The sequence below is a fragment of the Schistocerca piceifrons genome, chromosome 5 (genome assembly GCF_021461385.2).
Source record: "Schistocerca piceifrons isolate TAMUIC-IGC-003096 chromosome 5, iqSchPice1.1, whole genome shotgun sequence".
NCBI lineage: Eukaryota > Metazoa > Arthropoda > Insecta > Orthoptera > Acrididae > Schistocerca > Schistocerca piceifrons.
The window spans coordinates 548,286,771-548,309,370 of NC_060142.1; the positions used below are offsets into that span (position 1 = coordinate 548,286,771).

A 22,600-nucleotide genomic window follows, 5' to 3' on the forward strand; every position below is an offset into this window, starting at 1 on the left:
TGATGCGAGACAATATGCACAGAGTTTATTTTCGTATTGCTAAAGTTTATATACAAATTCCACAAATTACAGCACGGTAGCTTCCGAAACTCTAAAATAGAGATTGCGCTGAGCGATGCACTTTTCTCAGCGAGTCATAGCTCATGTCACGTGATCTCGCTAGCAATTGACAGCAGTTATTCAGAGCGCGAGGCCTACGAGAAAGACAGGCTGCGGCGCGTACGTTACGAAGGTAGGCCGACCTCGCTCAGCTCAGCAAAGTGCGTTTCTACACCGGTTAACTCGTAAGTAGATGTGTATCTACGAACGAGAATTGCATCGTTTATTGGCATCCACTGTTATTAGTCCTACAATGATAGGAAGTCCGTAGGCCTACTAACAGGCTCTAATTTGGCAATTAAAATCGTGCCAAAATGGTTATCAGTTGCGTAGAAAAGTCGAAGTGTTCTGGAATGAAGGGACTTGTGACATTGCTCAGTAACACATTATGCACATTTTTTTGAAAGTCAGTTACACTTTTTGCAATCGATTGCATAATTTTTTTATCTATGAAAGAACAACATTAAATATGAAAACTAACTTGAAGCTCGGTCTTTTTTTGGCGTGTGTTATACGTTAAGTCATATCAAACACAAATGCGGCGGTAAAATTTTAAATAGTGGCATAAATGACTTATCTTCTGGGCCCGACATTTTTCAAGCGTCTACTTTAGGTTACAATATCTCCGGATGTAATTAACATTTTACAATGCAACAAATGGCATTGATTACGTATTTGTTTATATGTTCAGATGTGCTAACAAAACTAACGGGGTTTCATTTAAAAAAAACGTAGGTTTGTGTTAAAAAACATACTTCCGTGCATTTTTTTATGGTTTGTATTAACCAATTACACTAGCCCCTCTCCTCACGTTCGGTCTGTGGAATCGTTTCGTCAGTATTTGATGTGGTTTACGAAACATATCCAGCGGTAATGTTAGGTGACTCACCCTATATAAGACGAAGAAACAGCTTTTCTCAGAGTTTGTGTAATACGTTTTTCGGTTTGGGTCCCCGCCTTTGAGTGCGTTTTCCCCTGGTGCTGTAAGGCCGTACAGATGTGGATAATGCAGATCAGGAAGAAACACGATCAACATCGACCACAGACTTTAACGTTTCGAGCATTGTTTACAGAGATATGGTGCCTATGTTGACAAAGAATGTGACGCATCTTTGTCAGTTTGAACTGCAGTGCAGAATTCAGTAAAAATTACTTGGCCTGCCATAATAACCTGCCAACGGCCTTGCAGCAATGGTGACACTCGTTCCCGTCACATCACCGAAGTTAAGCGCTGTCGGTCTTGGATGGATGACCATCCGGTCTGCCGAGCGCTGCTGGCAAGCGGGGTCCACTCAGCCCTTGGGAGGGTAACTGAGGAGCTACTTGACTGAGAAGTATCGGTTCCGGTCTCGTAAACTGACATACGGTCCAGAGAGCGGTGTGCTGACCACATGCTCCTCCACAATCGGTATCCAGTGACGCATATGGGCTGAGAATGACACGGCGTCCGGTCGGTACCGTTGGGCCTTCCAAGACCGGACTGAGTTCAGCCATAAGAGCCTGGAACTTGCTTTTTGAAGTTCCCTCGTAGGATTCCAAGTACGAGATCTACGCTAGTTTAGCGAGATCATCATGTAAAATCATTGGAGTAATATTCTCGAATTGAAAGAAGTAAAACTTGAATGTCCCGTATCCACAAAAACACACACACTCTCTCTCTCTCTCTCTCTCTCTCTCTCTCTCTCTCTCTCACACACACACACACACACACACACACACACACACACACACACACGTGGAGAACGGTGCAGGAGACAGGGCAACCATTGCAGTACAACATAAGCGACAATATTCTCACCGGGCGAACGGTTCAGACTGACCATTATAATGCAATGCAACGAGCTGCAGAAATTTCTGCGATGCTGTGCAGAAGAAAAGGAAATACCAGTCTCTGTAACAGCTTTGCACCTTTTCTACAGCAGAACTGGATTTAAATTACGTTGCTGCCGATTGCAATGAGCCCTCGCTAGTATCTTTGGAATCGATTGACGTTGCGAACCTTAGTGTAACAACGCGATCTCTGTGCAATACCAAATTATTATATCGGAATATTTTATATACATCTTTATTATTAAAATTTTAAGCATCAGTTGCACTTTAAACGTACGAGTGTCGATCAGTTATATTTCATATTCGTTCATGGGTAATAGTCTCAGAAAGACTGAGCAGATTTTAAATTTCGTGCTCACTTAAGACAGATTCACAATGGGTGTCACGTCACCTTCCATCAAAAGACTCTGCAATGCCATTCTAATGGCTGTATCCACACTGTCCGTCACATCGCGTCACCGTTCAAGGTTTCCCGGGAAGAAAGTTTTTATGGCTGACGTCATCCGTCCGTAAGCTCATTTCCTCCCGATGCACAGCCATGCATTCATTTCCATATTTAGTTTCGTCGTGGTTTTCGTAGCTGATGTCAGTTGTTATTCTAAATCTGTTGTTCGTTATTTGTTATAAATTGTTTTGTTAAAACTTATAATTTGGTAATGTATGACGAAAGACTAACCGAAGCAGGGAGGCAGCAGCCTGAATCGTACATGCACGTACTAAATTATTTGCCCTCTACTATATTTATAAAGTGGTTTTTTGTAAATTTCGGTACCGTATTTAATATTTATTCTGCAACGAAATGGACTGCAATATGGCTGCAACTTGAAGTGAAAAAAGTATGCGAGTAGAATCAGATTGACGGTAAGTTGAATTCATTTGTATGTTGCCAGACATTTGTAATGTTTCAGAAAGAAATGGGTTAAAACCTTCAGACATTGCAAAGCGCCAAAATCGTTTCTTTTAGGAGTAGTTTGTTTAAATAATTGTCTGTGCTGGCTTATTTTGTGTTAAGTTGCTCTCTGGTCTGTGTGTCAAATAGTTTTGGAATCATCAGTGGTCAGTGTTTGTGTGGTTTCACTAGTTAACCGCAGTACAAATAAGGCGCTTTAACAATTAAAAGCCAAATACGAGATGTAAAGAGAACCTATAAACCTTGAAGGGAAATGTGTTGAGGGAGATATGACCATTGCACAAATACCTGAACAATCCAATTTTTCAAGGAATGTGATGGTAGTTCGTAACACTGTGTTCGTTTTCTCAATTCTGGGTGCAATTTGACGTAACAAATGAAATAGACTGCTGCTTCGACTTTCTAAAATGTTTATAAAATGCAGAGTCCTCTTCCTCCAGCTCCTTGTATAGTGTGTGAAATTTCGCTTCTGTGTCACGTAGTGACATTTTTCGGATTGACACTCTTGTTTACGTTGTTTTGCACTGTGTCTTCCTTCTCTAATGTAAGAGCTATCCCTGCCAAGCTGCAAACTATTTGAATCCAATAAATATTTTCGAACAAATTCGGACTCCAGCATCCAGGTACACTGGATGCTTCACAAGTCGTGTTACACACTTCTATACGTTGCAGAGGGGAGTTGGTAATGACGTTTTACATTGGAATCCATGCCCGGGAAGGTCTTTCAACTACGCTACAAATCGTCAAAGTTATATGCGCCAGCGCCTGTAAATGTGTGTATATACAGGGTGATTCCGTGATGATGTTGCAGACTCTCTAGGATGATAAATGAGGTAAAGGACCCTGTACCGGAAACGAACGCGTGGAAAGTTATAAGCGAAAACCGTTCTGATACCTCTGAGAGTGAAGGAAGGGAGACTGGATTTAACATCCCTTCGACATGGAGGTCATTAGAAACGGAGTACAAGGTCGCACTGCGTCACAGATGAGGAGGGAAATCGGCCTTTCAAAGGAACCTATGTGAGTGGAATGCATGTGCTGGGACTGTTGTTGCCAAGATCGTAGGTAGGCAGTAATCAGAGGTGGTAGTATGGACCGAAACAAGAAAAAATGTGTGGTAAACACGGGCTTTAAAATGTATATCTTAAGAGCTATGAGCACTTGCTGAATAGCGTAGATGTGTTTCACAGTAGCGAAGATGGGCAAAAGGTCTTAACGTGTGAATTTTAGAGCCCATGTTTACTGGACACCTCTGGCGTGCCACAGGGGAGTGTTATGGGACCATTGCTTTTTACAATATATATAAATGACCTAGTAGATAGTGTCGGAAGTTCCATGCGAATTTTCGCGGATGATGCTGTAGTATACAGAGAAGTTGCAGCATTAGAAAATTGCAGCGAAATGCAGGAAGATCTGCAGCGGATAGGCACTTGGTGCAGGGAGTGGCAACTGACCCTTAACATAGACAAATGTAATGTGTTGCGAATACATAGAGAGAAGGATCCTGTATTGTATGGTTATATAATAGCGGAACAAACACTGGTTGCAGTTACTTCTGTAAGATATCTGGGAGTATGTGTACGAAACGATTTGAAGTGGAATGATCATATAAAATTAATTGTTGGTAAGGCGGGTGCCAGGTTGAGATTCATTGGGAGAATCCTTAGGAAATGTAGTCCATCAACAAAGGAGGTGGCTTACAAAACACTCGTTCGACCTATACTTGAGTATTGCTCATCAGTGTAGGATTCGTACCAGGTCGGGTTGACAGAGGAGATAGAGAAGATCCAAAGAAGAGCGGCGCGTTTCGTCACAGGGTTATTTAGTAAGCGTTATAGCGTTACGGAGATGTTTAGCAGACTCAAATGGCAGACTCTGCAAGAGAGGCGCTCTGCATCGCGGTGTAGCTTGCTGTCCAGGTTTCGAGACGGTGCGTTTCTGGATGAGGTATCGAATATATTGCTTCCCTCTACTTATACCTCCCGAGGAGATCACGAATGTAAAATTAGAGGGATTCGAGCGTGCACTGAGGCTTTCCGGCAGTCGTTCTTCCCGCGAAACATACGCGACTGGAACAGGAAAGGGAGGTAATGACAGTGGCACGTAAAGTGCCCACCGCCACACACCGTTGGGTGGCTTGCGGAGTGTTAAAGTAGATGTAAATGTAGATGTAGACATTTTCTCATTGTTTTCGTCCATACTACCACTTGTGACAGTTTGTCTATCCTGCAATGTTAGCAGCAACAGTACCAGTACATGTATTCCACTGTCAGAGGTGTCACAACGATTTTGGATTGTAACTTCCGACTCGTTCGTTCCCGGGACGGGGCCCTTAACTCATATTGATACATTTATCCTTCTCCGTCATCCTAGAAAGTTTGTATCAAAAAATGGTTCAAATGGCTGTGAGCACTATGCGACTTAACTTCTGAGGTCGTCAGTCGCCTAGAACTTAGAGCTAATTAAACCTAACTAACCTAAGGACATCACACACATCCATGCCCGAGGCAGCATTCGAACCTGCGACCGTAGCGGTCGGTCGGTTCCAAACTGTAGCGCCTAGAACCGCACGGCCACTCCGGCCGGCAAAGTTTGTATCATCATCACGGAATCACCCTGTATACACATACATATGCCGGCCATGATGGCCGAGCGGTTCTAGGCGCTACGTCTGGGACCGCGCGAACGCTACGGTCGCAGCTTCGAATCCTGCCTCGGGCATGGATGTGTGTGATGTCTTAGGTTAGTTAGGTTTAAGTAGTTCTAAGTTCTAGGGGACTGATGACCTCAGAAGTTAAGTCCCATAGTGCTCAGAGGCATTTGAACCATTTGAACACATACATTTACAGGTGCCGGAGCCGGCGCCTGTAGCTTTGACGCTCTGTAGCGTCGTTGGATGACGTTTCCGGACAAGGGTTCCTATGTAAAATTTGATCTACTAAGTCCTCTCTACAACCGCTAGAAGTTTGTGACATGAATTGTGAAACACCTTGTATAAGCTACCGTCTTGCGTATGTACATTCGCACGTACATGCAGCTGAAAATCATCTTGCGAAAATCGGAGTTCGCGCGAAAAAACAGTTGAGGACAGCCGTGTGAGTGAGTCACGTGACGGATTGACTTGACGTGACGGCCAGTGTGAATTGTCTTTATTTCTGAACAGATTTCGCTGGACCAGGACGAGGAAGTGCCGCAGGGAGACGGCGCGCCTTTCCGCCGGTGTGTATAACAACTGGCCGCTCTGTGGGCCGGGCGGGAGGTATGGCGGCCGCGTTGCTGTGGCAACACCGCCACTGCACTGGGGCTCAGCCAGCCGGCGGGCCCGGTCTACCTCGCCAGGGCCGAGGCGAGGCGCCGCGAGCGGGCGAACAGACTCTGGCCGGCCGGCCGGCCGGCCACGCCGAGTTGGGCTCTGCCAAGTTGAGCCACGGCACGACACGGCACGCCGCTCTGCACAAAAGGCACGCAGCACGGGGGGCAAGGCCCAGGGGCCATTCCTGTCTGAGCGCGGAGTCCGCGACGGTATTGCAGGCGGTGACGCGAGCTGCCAGTGGGGGCGTGATCCGCGCGGACCGCTAGTGGAGACCGTGACTGCATGTACGGAGACGTTCCGTTACCGGTCAAAATTTCACATTTCTTAGTCACAACGCGTTTCGGCGCTCGACCTGCAACTGACATGTTAGATCTTATTTCGCGGCGTAACACGAAACACAAAATGGTTCAAATGGCTCTGAGGACTATAGGACTTAACATCTGACGTCATCAGTCCCCTAGAACTTAGAACTACTTAAACCTAACTAACCTAAGGACATCACACACATCCATGCCCGAGACCTGCGACCGTAGCGGTCACGCTTCCAGACTGAAGCGCCTAGAACCGCTTGGCCACCAGGGCCGGCACACGAAACACAACAAGATAGAATGAAATTTTCACTCTGCAGCGGAGTGTGCGCTGATACGAAACTTCTTGTCAGATTGAAACTGTGTGCCGTATCGAGACTCCAACTCAGAACTTTTTGCTCTCGTGGGCAAGTGTTCTATCATCTGATCTACCCAAGTTCGAGTCCCGGTTCTGCGCACAGTTTTAATCTGCCAGGAAGTTTCACACAACAAAGTAACTTTCTAGAATTCTCAAACTCTTCGATGGCGCGTTGAGCAATGATATGTGTTATGGATGGATGAAGAGTAACAGGCACATTCCATATTTTTAGATTTCAGGAAAGCATTTGACACGGTGCCTCATTGCAGGCTGTTAACAGAGGTACGCCGGCCGGTGTGGCCGAGCGGTTCGAAGCGCTTCAGTCTGGAACCGCGCGACCGCTACGGTCGCAGGTTCGAATCCTGCCTCGGGCATGGATGTGTGTGATGTCCTTAGGTTAGTTAGGTTGATGTAGTTCTAAGCTCTAGGGGACTGATGACCTCAGATGTTAAGTCCCATAGTGCTCAGAGCCATTTGATTTGAACGGAGGTACGAGCATATGGAATAAGTTCACACATATGAGAGTGGCTCGCAGACTTCTTAAGTAATACAACCCAGTATGTTGTTCTCGACGGTAAGTGTTCACCAGAGACAAGAGTTTCGTCACAAGTACCCCAGGGAAGTGTGATAGGACCGCTGTTATTCCCTATATACATAAATGATTTGGCGGACAGAGTGCAGTTGTTTGCTGATGACGCCGTGGTGTACGGTAAGGTGTCGAAGTTGGGTAACTATAGGAAGATACAAGACGACTTGGCCGCAATTTCCAGTTGGTGTGATGAGTGGCAGATAGCCCTAAATATCGGAAAATGTAAGTTAATGCGGATGAGTAGGAAGACCAAACATGTAATGTTCCGTTACAGTATTACTAGAGTCCTGCTTGGCAGCGTCAAGTCATTTAAAAATGTGGGGGTAACATTGCAAAGCAATATGAGGTGGGACTGTGGTAGGGAAGACGAATGGTCGACTACGGTTTACTGGGAGAATTTTAGGAAAGAGTGGTTCACCTGTTAAGGAGACCGCATTTAGGACGCTGCTGCTACCTATTCTCGGGTACTCCTCGAGCGTTTGGTATCCGTACCAGGTCGGACCGAAGAAAGGCATCGAAGCAACTCAGAGGCGAGCTGCTACATTTGTTACCGGTACGTTCGAGCAACAAGTAAGTGTTACGGAGATGCTTCGGGAAATGAAATGTAAATCCGTGGAAGGAGGGCGACGTTCTTTTCGAGAAACACTACTGAGAAAATTTAGAGAACTGGCTTTTGAAGCTGACTGCCGAACGATTCTACTGCCGCCAACATATATTGCGTATAAGGACCACGAAGATAAGATACGAGAAATTATGGCTCATACGGAGACATATAGGTAGTCGTTTTTGCCTCGCTCTAGCTGCGATTGGAACAGAAATGACAACACGTGATACAGGGTACACTCGGCAAACCTACGGTGGCTTGCTTAGTATCTGTGTTGAGGTGTAGAGATAGAGGTGCTCTAAGGAGTATAGTGCGGACGCCCTAATGTGGCAGTCGGGCACGAGCGAAAACAAACGAGAACTTGCATCGACGCTGAGGGGAGAAGTACGAGGGATCACATCGCACCTCCTTGTCGTAGAGCTGGCAGCCTACACCCTAGATCAGGGGTTCCCAAACTTTTTGTCACTGTGTATCACCTGACATTTTTCGAAATTTGGGCGAGCCACTAAAGCTTGTTCACTTTCACACGATTCCTGTGGTTGAGATGGTTGCGGGGTGGAGAGTTGAGCGACAGTTGCCGCTGGGGTGAGGAACGGTACGGGGGAGGCCGTGGGGAGGGGGGGATAATTTTCGACTCTTGGTCAGTGCTGACAACATATATACGGTTTTTGCGTCGGGCCGATCAGCTACTAAGGCAACGTGACACACACAAGTAATACGGTGTCGTGGTAGCAGTTTGTTAACTGGATGCGTCAACAGTTTTACCAACGAAATCAGAGTGCTTAGAACTTTGATGACATTTTAATAGCCGGCTGGTGTGGCCGAGCGGTTCTAGGCGCTTCAGCCCGGAACCGCGCTGCTGCTACAGTCGCAGGTTCCAATCGTGCCTCGGGTATGGATGTGTGTCATATCCTTAGGTTAGTTAGATTTAAGTAGTTCTAAGTCTAGGGGACTGATGACCTCAGATGTTAAGTCCCATAGTGCTTAGAGCCATTTGAACCATTTTGAACATCTTAATAAGAAGCCTTCATGCTTCGATTTGAAAGAGTTTCTAAGCAAGGCAGTGAGAAACTGCGTTATCACTGGTTTCTGTACCGGCTGTTACTGAAAAGCCAAACTGTAAGTAGCGTTCGCAGTACTTGCTGTTAGATGTTGGTTTAGATTGTTTAACCGTATCCTTGTAGGCAGAAGGAGCTTCCTGGCTTAAGAATGGCTAAATGATTAACTTGAAACACAATCACGTACAAGACAAAAATGGTTCAAATGGCTCTGAGCACTATGCGACTTAACTTCTCAGGTCATCAGTCGCCTAGATCTTAGAACTAATTAAACCTAACTAACCTAAGAACATCACACACATCCATGCCCGAGGCAGGATTCGAACCTGCGACCGTAGCGGTCGCTCGGCTCCAGACTGTAGCGCCTAGAACCGCACGGCCACTCCGTACAAGACACACAATGAAGTTAACATCACAGTCGTAGTAGGCAAGAATGAGCTCGTTGTAATACGCACACTCAGGTTCCAGGCGCAAGCTTCTTTCGTATCACCATGCCATTTAATGTAACACCCAACAAAGCGACAATGGCAACAGTAAACGTTCACAGCGTAATGACTACTGCGACACACATTGGTACATCGCATTAAGTGGGCAGCAGATGCGCGAAACTTTCTAACAAGCACCAACAAGACCCGATCAAAACATCGCCGTCAAAGCAATATGAATCACTATCGGTCAAGGCAGCGACGATTAGTGAACGGACGGATAGTGAGTGTGCAATCCGAATTTCGTAAATCAGAAACAAACACTTTGAGGTAAAACCCTTTTCGTTAACGTTATACAGACGCTAATTTTATCACTTCTCTCACTATCATTTTACTTTAAAAATAAAGTAATATAACATAGTTTATTTATATCACTACTTGCTTTCTCTAGTTGTACATGTACTACCTGAAGTGCTTGTGTGCCACCACGCGTACCACCGTCTGGGAATCCCTGCCCCAGGGATAAGCTGCTGCCAAAGGCGAAATGACATTAATATAGCGATCGCCGATTATTTTGTGTAGTAGTGGTCCGGTGACGGACCTTGAACAGCCTCAACTCTCATTACAAAATACGAAACGAAAACAACGAGCAACGCAGAAAACAAAATCCATGATAAGAAGATTACAGCACTGCACTGATACCAATGGTCATCACTTCGAACACCTTCTGTAAATGGACGTTCATGCCATCTTTGTGACCTTCGTTGACCTTCAAAGACCTTACTGTTAAACGTCATTGGATTCGTCTCGATAGCCGCTATCAGAAAATAAGTACCAAACCATAACATCCCATTAAAAAAAAAAAAAAAATAAAAAAAAAAATTGACCCTCATATCTCTGACGCGATCTCACCTAGCAACAAAAAAACCAACGTCATATTATGGCCCCCATTGTCCCATGCAACTGTTGTCCCACAAACTTTTCAGCTTCTATCATACTTTCGGAGTTGTTGTCGGTGGCAATAGTTAGTGCCCCACCCTGTATTACTCCGACAGAATTCAAACTGCATTATCTTAGTTCAAATCCGCTGGCATCACAAGCTACAGTCTAACTAAATTCAGTACGGATAATACATGGATAATAAGGGCAATGACATCACAACATTCATAACAGGTGTCAGCAGAAGCCACCTATCCCCCAAACCCCCTTCACAGAGTATTCTCTTCAGTAACTGAACGTAGCTGTGATGAAAATAGCCTCGTACAATCGGAAAACAATTACTACTCTAAGTTATTGCTCCAGACGACTTGCGCTAGAATATAAACATCTAAGCACATGTACATGGTTTTATACATGTACATACACTGGCGAAAAAAACCGCAACACCAAAAAATAGTTAATGTAGGCTAATGAAATCTGGGGAACACAGTTATTCAGCTAACGTATTTATGTGATTAACATTGAAAGAACATAGTTTAATATAAACGCGAAATAAGCCACTGTAAATGCGAAATGCACTCCGTCATTAGGCCACAAGCTGAGAATGCGGATAGGAGGGGCGTGTGGCCAGCACACCGCTCTCCTGGTCGTTATGATGGTTTTCTGTGAACGGAGCCGCTACTATTCGGTCGAGTAGCTCCTCAATTGGCACCACGAGGCTGAGTGCACCCGGAAAAGTGGCAACAGCGAATATCAGCCTGGATGGGTGGGTCACCCATCCAAGTGCCGGCCACGCCCGACAGCGCTTAACTTCGGTGATCTGACGGCAACCGGTGTACCCACTGCGGCAAGGCCGTTGCCCCGTAAATGTGAAGTGCTAGTGCATTAATAACAGGTGTAACCGCCAGAATGTTGAATGCTTATATTGTGTTGTACAGGTGCCGGATGTCAGCTTTTGGGACGGAGTCCCATGCCTGTTGCACTTGCTCGGTCGATACTGGTTGTGGATGACGCTGGAGTTGTCGTCCGATGTTGTGTAACCTCCCCACAAAAAATTTAAAAGATATTATTTTAAATGCTAATGCACATTGTGCTAAGTGTAAGCTCCCCAGAGAAATTTTGAAACACAATAGTTGAATGTTAACAAGAATACAACCTAACGTAACCTCCCAGCAAATAAATTCAATGACAATGACAATTAAACAAAAATTAGCAATCTGACCCAAGTATAAGTTCCTCACAAAAAAATGAAAGTCAATTCAGTGATAATAAAATCTCAGTGACAATGAAAACACGAACAGATCGAAATGTCGATCTTAGGCCCTGTTCATTAATTAAACTGAAATTCTTACCTTAGTAAAGCTGCATCTGCTCTTATTATTTTTGCCATAGCTTGGAGGAAATTGATTGCAAAAATTTTGAACTTAAGGGAAACTTTTCTTTAAGGAATATCAAGGGAATATTTTTTTTCATTAAAGGATTCTTTGTCAAAAATTGCTTTGAAAACCAAAATTATTATTGGGGCGATTGTTGCACAAATTAGTTACAGTTAATTTACATTATTAGCTGAGCGCATTTAAAAATAATATACCTCATCCTGAATCTTGACCAGAGTGCCATGTCGACGCCCGCCGACTCCTCACACACAACTGCACTGGACTACTACTGCGGACCGACTACTCTGGCCTACTGCTACCGACCGACTACCCACTCGCACCTGTACTGCACGACTGCGGTCAAGCGCAGACTAGCCACGATAAAAAGCTCTCTGGTCAGAGACTCTGCAATGCCTCGCCATCGCCGCCACACAACATACGTGTTTCAGTTGTAACATATGTGCTCGATTGGAGACAGATATGGTGATCGAGCAGGCCGAGGCAACATGTCGACACCCTGTAAAACACGTTGGGTTACAACAGCGGTATGTGGGCGAGCGTTATCCTCTTTGAAAACTCCCCTGGAATGCTGTTCATGAATGGCAGCACGACAGGTTGAATCACCAGACTGACGTACAAATTTGCGGTCAGCGTGTGTGGGATAACCACGGAAGTGATCCTGCTGTCAAACGAAATCGCATCCCAGGCCGTAACTCTAAGTGTAGGTCCAGTGTGTCTAGCACGCAGAAATGTAGGTTGCACGCCCTCAACTGGCCTCTTCCTAACGGACGTACGGCCATCACTGGCACCGAGGCACAAACAGTTTTCGTCAGAAAACACAACAGACCTCCACACTGCCCACCAATGAAGTTGCGAATGGCGGCGTCTGGCTCGGAGCTGTCCTTGAAGTAACCGATTTGTAACAGCTCGTTGCGTCACTGTGGTGCCACCTGCTGCTAAAACTGCTGCTGCAGATGCACAACGATCCGACAGGGCCGAACGACGAACACGGTCGGTCTTCCCTCTCGGTAATGTCCATGACCGCCTCGTGCCGGTCTCCTTACGACCAAACATTCTTTTGATCACTGCTGCCAGTAAGCGCCCATAAGCCCCAACACACCACCACCATCACGTACAGTGGCTACATTCCTGCTAAGTCTTTCTGCAGTATCGCAGAAGGAACATCCAGCTTCTCGTAGCCTTACTACATAACCTCATTCAGACTCTGTGAGTAACTGATAATAGCACCTTTGTCGCCTTAACTCCGTTCTTGACTAACATCAACTCACCACTTCCAATCTCAGAGGTAACGCTACAGCGTGTATTTAAAGCAAACGTGATTTGCGTTCTAATACTGCCGCCACTAGCGCCACCCTTATGCGACTTGCGCGAAATTTCAACAGACATCATATTTCAGCTGTAGAAACACGCCTACTAACTTTCCCTTATCTTGCTGTGGCCGAGCGGTTCTAGGCGCTTCAGTCAGGAACCGCGCGACGACTATGGTCGCAGGTTCGAATCCTGCCTCGGGCATGGATGTGTGTGATGTCCTTACGTTAGTTAGGTTTAAGTAGTTCTAAGTTCTAGGGGACTGACGACCTCAGATGTTAAGTCCCATAGTGCTCAGAGCCATTTGAACCTTATGTTGCACGCTCCCTCTTGTTGTCGCGATTTTTTTCTGTCGGAGTAAAATCTTCGAAATTAACTGTGGGAACGATGTGTGAGTACACTTCGTAACTGTTGCGTTAGAGTATCATACATATGTTCTCAGCTTCAATGTACAGTGAAAAATCTCAGTCCCTCCTAAGAAACACTTTGGAAACACTTAAATAGTAACAACTGATCTAGAAAGGTTCCAGATGCGTTTGTCTCTATTGGAATCCTACTTCGGTGTCAAAACTATGTTTCTGATTCCCCCCGAGACATAAATCGAAAGAAATCAGTTTTAACAGCTGTGCAGCTATCAATTTTAAACGATTCTAAGAGTTAAGTAGTGTGTTGCCATAGATCAAGAGGGACGCGAACTTCAAATCGGACGCCAAAAGGAGCCAGTATCTTACTGTTTTTACGCAGAAAATAAAAGGAATTGCACGGCATTGTCTCTAGAAAAGTGATCAACTTAACGGATTGTACCAGCGCGCTTTTATACGGGCACGCCTGGGTGTAGCGAAACAGCCGAGCGGAAAACGTATAAAAAGCTTATCGGCGACGAAACAAACACCGCAGATAGTTGGCACGATAACCATCATTATCAATTTAACGCACAAATGCGAAGAACTTACCACGTTTTAGAAGTGAAGAACGAATCGCCAAGCTCCACAACCGGGTATTTACTACTTTTGCGTGGAACGATAAACCAAGCAAGAGGGGGAGAGAGCGACGTAAGTGGCAATTACACGTACCGCCAGGAGGCGAGATGTATGTGCGCTGATTGCGTACCCGCGCGGCGCGCAATTCTTCCTGAGCTGTCAGGAGAGTGGAAGGAACATTAACAGGTTGCCACTTCCGCTATTTAAAACTTCAGCGAAAAATGCATTGCTGCGCCTGCGAAGCACTACACTTCCCATGCTCAATAACGTTCAGTTGCGAGAATGCGATAAAGGCACTACTTGCCGTTAACTTTGGTATGCTGTAAGTAGTTTTACTAATAACTTTATGCTGACCGGAAGAAGCTCGATTAAGTCAACGACGTTTCCCAGTATCGCAGCTACATAATTAAAAATTAGTTTGGCTCGTGACGATATAACAGCGCAGCTAAATAATTTCTATAGAAAACTTAGAAAAGTATCAGGAAACAAGAAATTGTTATTGCAGGGAGCACTAATCCATAGAAGCTTTTTGTAGATGTAAATCGCTGATAACTAAGAAAAGGACTGGAAGAAATAATATGCTGTTGAAATCTGGTGTAGCTAAGGATATTTGCTGCGAAAGAAAAAGTAGTTCAGTGCTGGTCGAAACTAAACCATGTTGACAGTGGAAAGTAAAACTGAAATGCATTATTCGGCAAAGAAGGATTCCTTAGAAGGCGGTTTTCAGACAGTGGAGTGGCAGGAGGAAGGAAGGAAGGGAGTGAGTCAGTGGAAGGAATAGAATGCTCTTGAAACAACGCCAGACTTCCGAGTATGTCGAATGGAGTGGCCACAAATTTTTCACGTTCTCACAATTAATTGGAAGATTATTCCGAATTTAACTTGTTGTTTAAATTTTTATAACGAAAAGAGCATTAAAAACAGCGAGAATGTAAACAGTGGACTACGCTACAGATTAGTCTCTTACCGTATCCCTCACGTTCGTTGGCTTTAACAACTGTCTAACAAATAGTCACGTTCCAACATGATATAGACCTCAGACTTCGACAAGGACCAGCATGTCACCACTAGCAGGATTTCCTCCGGAACGGGGAAATTCGTGTGTTTTAACATCCAAGGCAAAAACATAAGCTGGCTGAAAAATAAAAATCCTCTTGCGTACCCACAGCTGATAGTAGCTTTAGTGACGTGTACGTAGTGAGAGAGATGTGGATCAGGAGAACCTCTCTCGCACTCAAGCCTTGTTCAATGCGTCCAAGGCAGAGGTAAAGCGCAATGCAGCATATACCCTGTGTAACACTTGGCGCTAGGCTGATGTGACTGAATGGCTAACGAGGCTAGTCGTTTTTGTACTAACGAAGTCTCATACTGTAAAAGAAATCAAGTAAATCGCCTGTTTACCGCCTCACATTGACCCGAGAGAGCACAGGAATGGCAGTTGCCCGAAAAATACGCGTTAAACTTGGGCTAGAAAAGCGGCCGAGGCGAGGTTCTCATCGTAAACGGAACGGTGATATCGTATGAGTAGAACCGTGGCGTGAATGCTAGACGTTGCAAAGACATTTTCCCTGAACTTCAAGCGGGTTGGGGTTGGGTTGTTGCGGGGAAGGAGAGCGTACAGCGAGGTCATCGGTCTCATCGCGTTAGGGAACGACGGGGGAGGAAGTCGGCCGTGCCCTTTCAAAGAAACCATCCCGGCATTTGCCTGGAGCGATTTAGGAAAATCACGGAAAACCTAAATCGGGATGGCCGAACGAGGGATTGAACCGTCGTCCTCCCGAATGCGAGTCTAATGTGCTAACCACTGCACCACCTCGCTCGGTGAACCTAAAGCGTAATAAATTCAGTGCTCTTTATAAACTGTTCGCCATTTCAAACGACCTTTTTCATCCTTTTATGTGTAATGAGAAGGGTAGCTGTTCGATAGGGCGCATGTCACTCAGGAAGACAGAAACTGTAATACCGTGTTATGTGTACCTTGGGACTAAGTTGTTCCTCCAGTAATGTCCAAGTATTTTAAGTCCGATGCTAAAGAAATACGATAGCAAGGAATTCAGAACCAACTTCGAATAGCAAACACTAAGTGCGCAGATTACATTTTGCGTCGAAGACGGCGGCTTCGGAAATGGCGGCCATGTTGGTAATATTATCTTACAGGCCCCCTCTCCGTGTCATTCTACATTATTTTAAATTTGTGTTTATTCAGATGTGTTGTTTAGAAGAGTGGTTTCACACCCATCGACCAACCTGTATATTCTGACCATTTGATGTTGGTCCGTGCTACCACAGCAAATATTTACGGACGTTGACTGACGTTTAGTCACATCTTTTAACATAGCAGAAATAAAGTTACCTCAAATTGCTACAATGTGGCTTCGAATTTTTGATACACGGGAAGATTCATCAAAGGTCAAAAACAAAATTAGTGGCAGGAAAAACAATTAAAAGGCTCATTTTTAAGCCACGAACTTTCCGAAATTTGGTTTGACATTGTAGCCCAATCACAGAGTGGTTCAAATGGCTCTGAGCACTACGTGACTTAACACCTGAGGTCATCAGTTCCCTAGAACTTAGAAATACTTAAACCTAACTAACCTAGGGACATCACACACATCCATGCCCGAGGCAGGATTCGTACCTGCGACCGTAGCGATCGCGTGGTTCCAGACTGAAGCGCCTAGAACCGCTCGGCCACAACGGCCGGTCCTAGTCACAGAAACTTTACTCTCCCCTATTGGAAACTTTACAACGTAGAAACAAAACAGCAGAAAAAACCTGTCGCGTGCGCTATAGTCTCGACTTTAACATTGTTTAAAAGTTGTTCTCAGACCAAGATGCGTGCTGAGACCTCGACACTTGTTAAAGGGATCTGCACGTTTGCTAGTCCAAATGTGTTTTAACGTATTCTTCCGATCCATCTGTGGCATACAGCAAACCAGTGCTTAACAGTATTGATTAAAAACAGTCTTGGTTGCAATTTTAGTTTTTTATTTTTCAACTACGCGTTTCGCCTTATTTAGGCATCTTCAGGTTGATCTTAATTTGGTATTTCTTAGACCGATCCTTTAGACGGTTTTAACTTATCTGTCATATTTTTGCTTGCGACATATACTTTTATCATAAATGTGTGCAATACGATCTACATTTGTCCTCTGTTGGTACACCTCAGTACTTGATATTAATAGACACGCTCATTCCGTTCGCCCCTAAAGTGAGTGCTAACTGGTCAGGTGAAAGACCATATGTATGATGCCGTGTATACTTCGCCTGGGCGAGAGAGAGAGAGAGAGAGAGAGAGAGAGAGAGAGAGAGAGAGAGAGAGAGAATGGCGAAATAAATTTCGAAAACAAAAACCAGTTTACGCGTCGGCAACGGCGTGAATAGCGAAATTAAAAGACGTAGTGGCTATTACGAGTCGCTTTGGGTGGTTCAGAAAACAAACTAAAAAACTTGAAAGTGAAAAAAGGATCGAAAGATAAATTCTATGCGGAACTACTGCTTAAAACATTTAGTCACAATGACAGCCTGTTTACGAGATCAGCTTGTACGATGTAAAACATAGTACTGGCCTCGGAAACAAGTTTGTTACCAACGGCTTACGTAACGTAATAGAAAAATACAAAACGCACGTGTGTCCAGGAAACTGAGTGCGTAAAACAGAAATGGAACGCGATTTTCAAGGACGGAGGAACACTTGAGACCAAGAAGACTGTTTTTCAGTCTGTTCACGCAAAATCGTTTACAAATGAATCTCACCGCTTGGCGTACCCGAACAGGCAGTTACAGTGCTAATATTTATAACAGGAGACGTGTAACACCAGCATCTCGACTGGTGCCGTCAGACGGTTTCTTGGAAGATGGAATGGAGCATCGTGGTCTTCCGCGATGAAAGCCGATCCTATCTGCAGGCGACTGATGGCCGATTGCGCGTACGGCTTAGACCTGGTAAGCGCTGTCTCGTGGAGCGCATTCGTCCAAGACACACTGGCCCCGCCGAAGGCCTATGGTGGGCTGGGGTGCGATCAGCTACAACTGACGTTCACCTTTGTTGTTCTGGGCGGGGGGGGGGGGGGGGGGACGCTAAGAATAACGCTCACCCACACGCTGCCTGCGAAACTCATTGTGCTCTGCACGGCGTGCAGCAACTTCCCTGGCCGGCACTACGTCCTGACTTTTCTCCAGTCGAGACGAGAAGTGACTCATGTCAATCGTCAACTAACAACACTTACAGAACAGGTCGATTAGGCGTGGCTTAAAGTAGTATCCCTGGTCATTATTCGCCAATGTACGATCGACTAGATGCGTTGCCACTCGTGGAGGCTACACCACGCATTAATATGGGGGTTTCAGCATTTGTCGATACCGGGTACCTCAGAACCGTTTGTGCTATTCATCCGTAAACGTAATCATTTCGTGTACTCCACATGCATTGTTGCAACACTAAATCTTGAGAATTGGAAATCTCTAAAAGGGTGTACTAATTTTTTTTTTTCGGCTGTGTATGTTTCGATTTTTTTTAAGTAATTTGCCGCCAACACTGTAATAGAAAAGTAATGAGTCTTTCAGCTTACTTGTGCGCAATAAGGAAGACATACTGTATGGGGGACTGATGACCTTAGCTGTTTGCCGGCCGAAGTGGCCGTGCGGTTAAAGGCGCTGCAGTCTGGAACCGCAAGACCGCTACGGTCGCAGGTTCGAATCCTGCCTCGGGCATGGATGTTTGTGATGTCCTTAGGTTGGTTAGGTTTAACTAGTTCTAAGTTCTAGGGGACTAATGACCTCAGCAGTTGAGTCCCATAGTGCTCAGAGCCATTTTGAACCTTAGCTGTTTAGTCCCCCTTAAACATCCCAACAACCACCACCACCACATACTGTATGAAACTTCCTGGCAGATTAAAACTGTGTGCGGACCGAGACTCGAACTCGGGACCATTGCCTTTCACGGACAAGTGCTCTACCATCTGAGCTACCCAAGTACGACTCACGCCCCGTCCTCTCAGCTTTACTTCAGCCAGTACCTCGTCTCCTACATTCCAAACTTAACTGAAGCTCTCCTGCGAATCATGCAGAAGTTTCATATCAGCGCACACTCCGCTGCAGAGTGAAAATCTCATTGTGGAAACATCCCCCAGGCTGTTGCAAAGCTATGTCTTCACAATATCCTTTCTTTCAGAAGTGTTAGTCCTGCAAGGTTCGCAGGAAAGCTTCTGTAAAGTTTGGAAGGTAGGAGACGAGGTACTGGCAGAAGTGCAGCTGTGAGGACGGGGCGTGAGTCGTGCTTGGATTGCTCAGATGGTAGAGCACTTGCCCGCGAAAGGCAAAGGTCCCGAGTTCGAGTCTGGGTACGGCACACAGTTTTAATCTGCCAGGATGTTTCATATCAGCGCACACTACGCTGCAGAGTGAAAATCTCATTCTGGAGACATACTGTATTTTTCGTGAAGGAGCTCGACTGCCAGCCTGCACCAATCGCCAGTCCACTGCAGGTTTCCTGCATTTCCCTACAGTTTCCTGGCGTTTCCAACTTTCCTATAGACAACATCGCCATTTAAAGAACTCACTCACGGCACTTCGGACATTATCCACCAGATTATTTGTATATTTCGGGAAAAGTATGTGTGTGAAATCTTATGGGACTTAACTGCTAAGGTCATCAGTCCCTAAACTTACGCACTACTTAACCTAAATTATCCTAATGACAAACACACACACCCACGCCCGAGGGAGGACTCGAACCTTCGCCGGGACCAGCCTGCGAAAAGTAACGGCCCAATAACCTTCCCTTGGAATACTCGCGAAATTGCTTTTACATCTGACGATTTTGTCTCGCAAAGATCGACGTCTTGATTTCTACCTGTCGCGAAGTGCTGAACCCAGCCACAAAGCTGGTTCGACATTCTGAGAAAAATCTTTGGGTCAAATCCCGAAAACTGAATTTGGATGAAAAAGAAATCTCAGGACATCCACCAAGTCACAGAAGAAAATTTCGCAGATACCATCAGAAAGTGGTTATTATAGCTAATTGTCATCTGTAAATGCAATCGACAACAGCCTTATAGATGAAAAACCGCAGTACGATTGTAAGTAGGTTGTTTAGGTTTTCTTATTGGTAACGCCACGTAGCGCTCTGTAAGAAAATCACGTCATCAAATAACTTATGTGAGACGACAAGTGGAAAACGTGATGTAGTCTATCACGCCCAGTTCTCTGACAATCGTTATGCCACAATTCTCAACCTACGATTCAGTAAACACCCACTGCTTTATGTACTAGAGCCAAATCCAAGGCATCTCATACTCGTATTTCATACAAGGTATTACATGCTAACAGACGATAAAAATAATAGTACTATAAGTAGGCTGTTTAGGTTTTTTTATTGGTAACGCCACCTTTGTATAAAAATCACTGGCTGTGCTGTGTGCAGTCTGTGGCTAGTATGCATTGTTGTCTGCCATTGTAATGTTGGGCAGCTGGATGTGAACAGCGCGTAGCGTTGCGCAGTTGGAGGTGAGCCGCCAGCAGTGGTGGATGTGGGGAGTGAGATGGCGGAGTTTTGAGAGCGGATGATCTGGACAGAGATAGTAAATTCGGAAGACTAGATGTCATGAACTGATATATATAATATGACTTTTGAACAATATGAAGGTAAATACATTGTTTTTTCTCTATCAAAATCTTTCATTTGCTAACTATGCCTATCAGTAGTTAGTGTGGGCGCTGATGACCCCGCTGTTTGGCGCCCGTAAACCTCAAACACACACACAGTAGTTAGTGCCTTCAGTAGTTTGAATCTTTTATTTAGCTGGCAGTAGTGGCGCTCGCTGTATTGCAGTAGCTTGAGTAACGAAAATTTTTGTGGGGTAAGTGATTTGTGAAAGGTATAGTTTAATGTTAGTCAGGGCCATTCTTTTGTAGGGATTACTGAAAGTCAGATTGCGTTGCGCTAAAAATATTGTGTGTCACTTTAGTGAATGTCTGAGTACGTTCAGTTTTGCTCAGCTGTTTGAAAATCAAATAACGTAAGATGTTTATCAGCACTGTAATTCATTAATTTTTCTAAGGGGACGTTACAAGATTAACAGAAGTTAATGAAGAACGAAAAGAAATTGGCATTCATGATGAAATCATTCAAGGTAGAGCCCCATTCATTCAATTTACAGCCCCAGTTCACGAAACATACAATTTTTGCTGAGAAGCCTAACTGACAAAGCTCAGAATTGACAGAAGAATGGAAGAAGAAACACAGTGGACGAATGAAGGGAGACTGTGAGGAAATGGCAAAACGACAAGGCCAAATAAGTTTAGATGCACTCCTTAGTTGGCCACAACGAATTAAAATGAAAATAGATGAAAAGAAAAGGCGAAAAAATGGAAATTCAACAACAATAACAACTTCATTGACAGAAAACACCATTGTTATAAGAGGATCCCTCGTGATACCGTTTTTTATACCAGTTTTCATCCGCAGGAAGGAAGTGCGTGTCTTCAGCACTGCGGGACCTTCCTGATCGACGCCATCTGCTGGCACAAGAAAACATTGCGTCCCTTTCTTCGCTACGGGCTCAGGCAAGGGGGAACGAAGACGCGCGCTGACTGCAGTGTGTGTAATGGCGCCGGAACGCCCGGAGCAGCCAGCCACGCAACACGCTGAAGGGAACTGCTTCGTGTCCACCGCACGCACTCCCCAAGACGGTCATTACAGATTCCGCCGCCGACCACCGACCGACCACTTTCACATTTTTGCCGCTTTCTATTTGCCCTCCCGAGCTGCTCAATGGACGGAAGAGAGAAAATATTTCTCGGCCGCACTGCCGTGTCTGCGGTACAACCCAACGCTGCTACCGTGCGTTTTGTAAGTAGCACATTCTTCCGTTACCTGAAACGCGTTCAAAATATACGCCGCTGTTATGATACCAGCATATAGAAAGAGGCATGCCTTGGCGTCAATGGCAGACATGTGGCGCGATAACAGTCTAGAGAAAGCTCTGAGTTGTCTCCATATCTCTAGCCTGTATCCACGTGGTCGTGGACCCGAAACAGGCCAACTTCACCACTCAACTCGCTACCGCATACGCTCATCGGCTCTACCTGACACACCCACTGAGTTCCAACTGTGTAACACAAAATCTGAGTCAGTTATTTTTGAGACTGCAAAGATACTTCCCTACCACATATTTCTTCCAAATCACGGCAGTTCGCCTGAAGCCTGAGAGCTGTCAGAATGTTACTAATCAGGCTTTACACTACGTTAGGGTACTAAGAGCAGAATAAGAATACGCCTTCATTCTCAGTTCATCTAGATATATTCCGATCTGTTCATAACCTTCTGAACTGCGCCGTTGGTCGAGACACTGGACTCGTAGTGGAAATAGCAGAGTGGAAATACGCATTGGGTTTGATTTATATTAATGTATGTTTTCAGAAGTTACCCTGTGTTGGCGTTCAGTTGTAAGACATTCCCAACGCCGCTGAACCACACAAA

General features: G+C 45.1%; 2 protein-coding genes across 5 annotated transcripts in view; one reads left to right on the forward strand and one right to left on the reverse strand.

Annotated features, from left to right (window-relative positions):
• The window catches only part of LOC124799134, a 147,956-nt gene extending 141,538 nt beyond the window's left edge, over positions 1–6,418 (forward strand). Inside the window, exon 6 of the mRNA XM_047262671.1 lies at positions 6,003–6,418. Coding sequence (XP_047118627.1) covers positions 6,003–6,418 — 416 coding nt within the window. The remainder of the gene's footprint in view (positions 1–6,002) is intronic.
• Positions 1–22,600, reverse strand: part of LOC124797890 — a 481,263-nt gene that overhangs the window by 457,184 nt on the left and 1,479 nt on the right. The window lies entirely within an intron of this gene.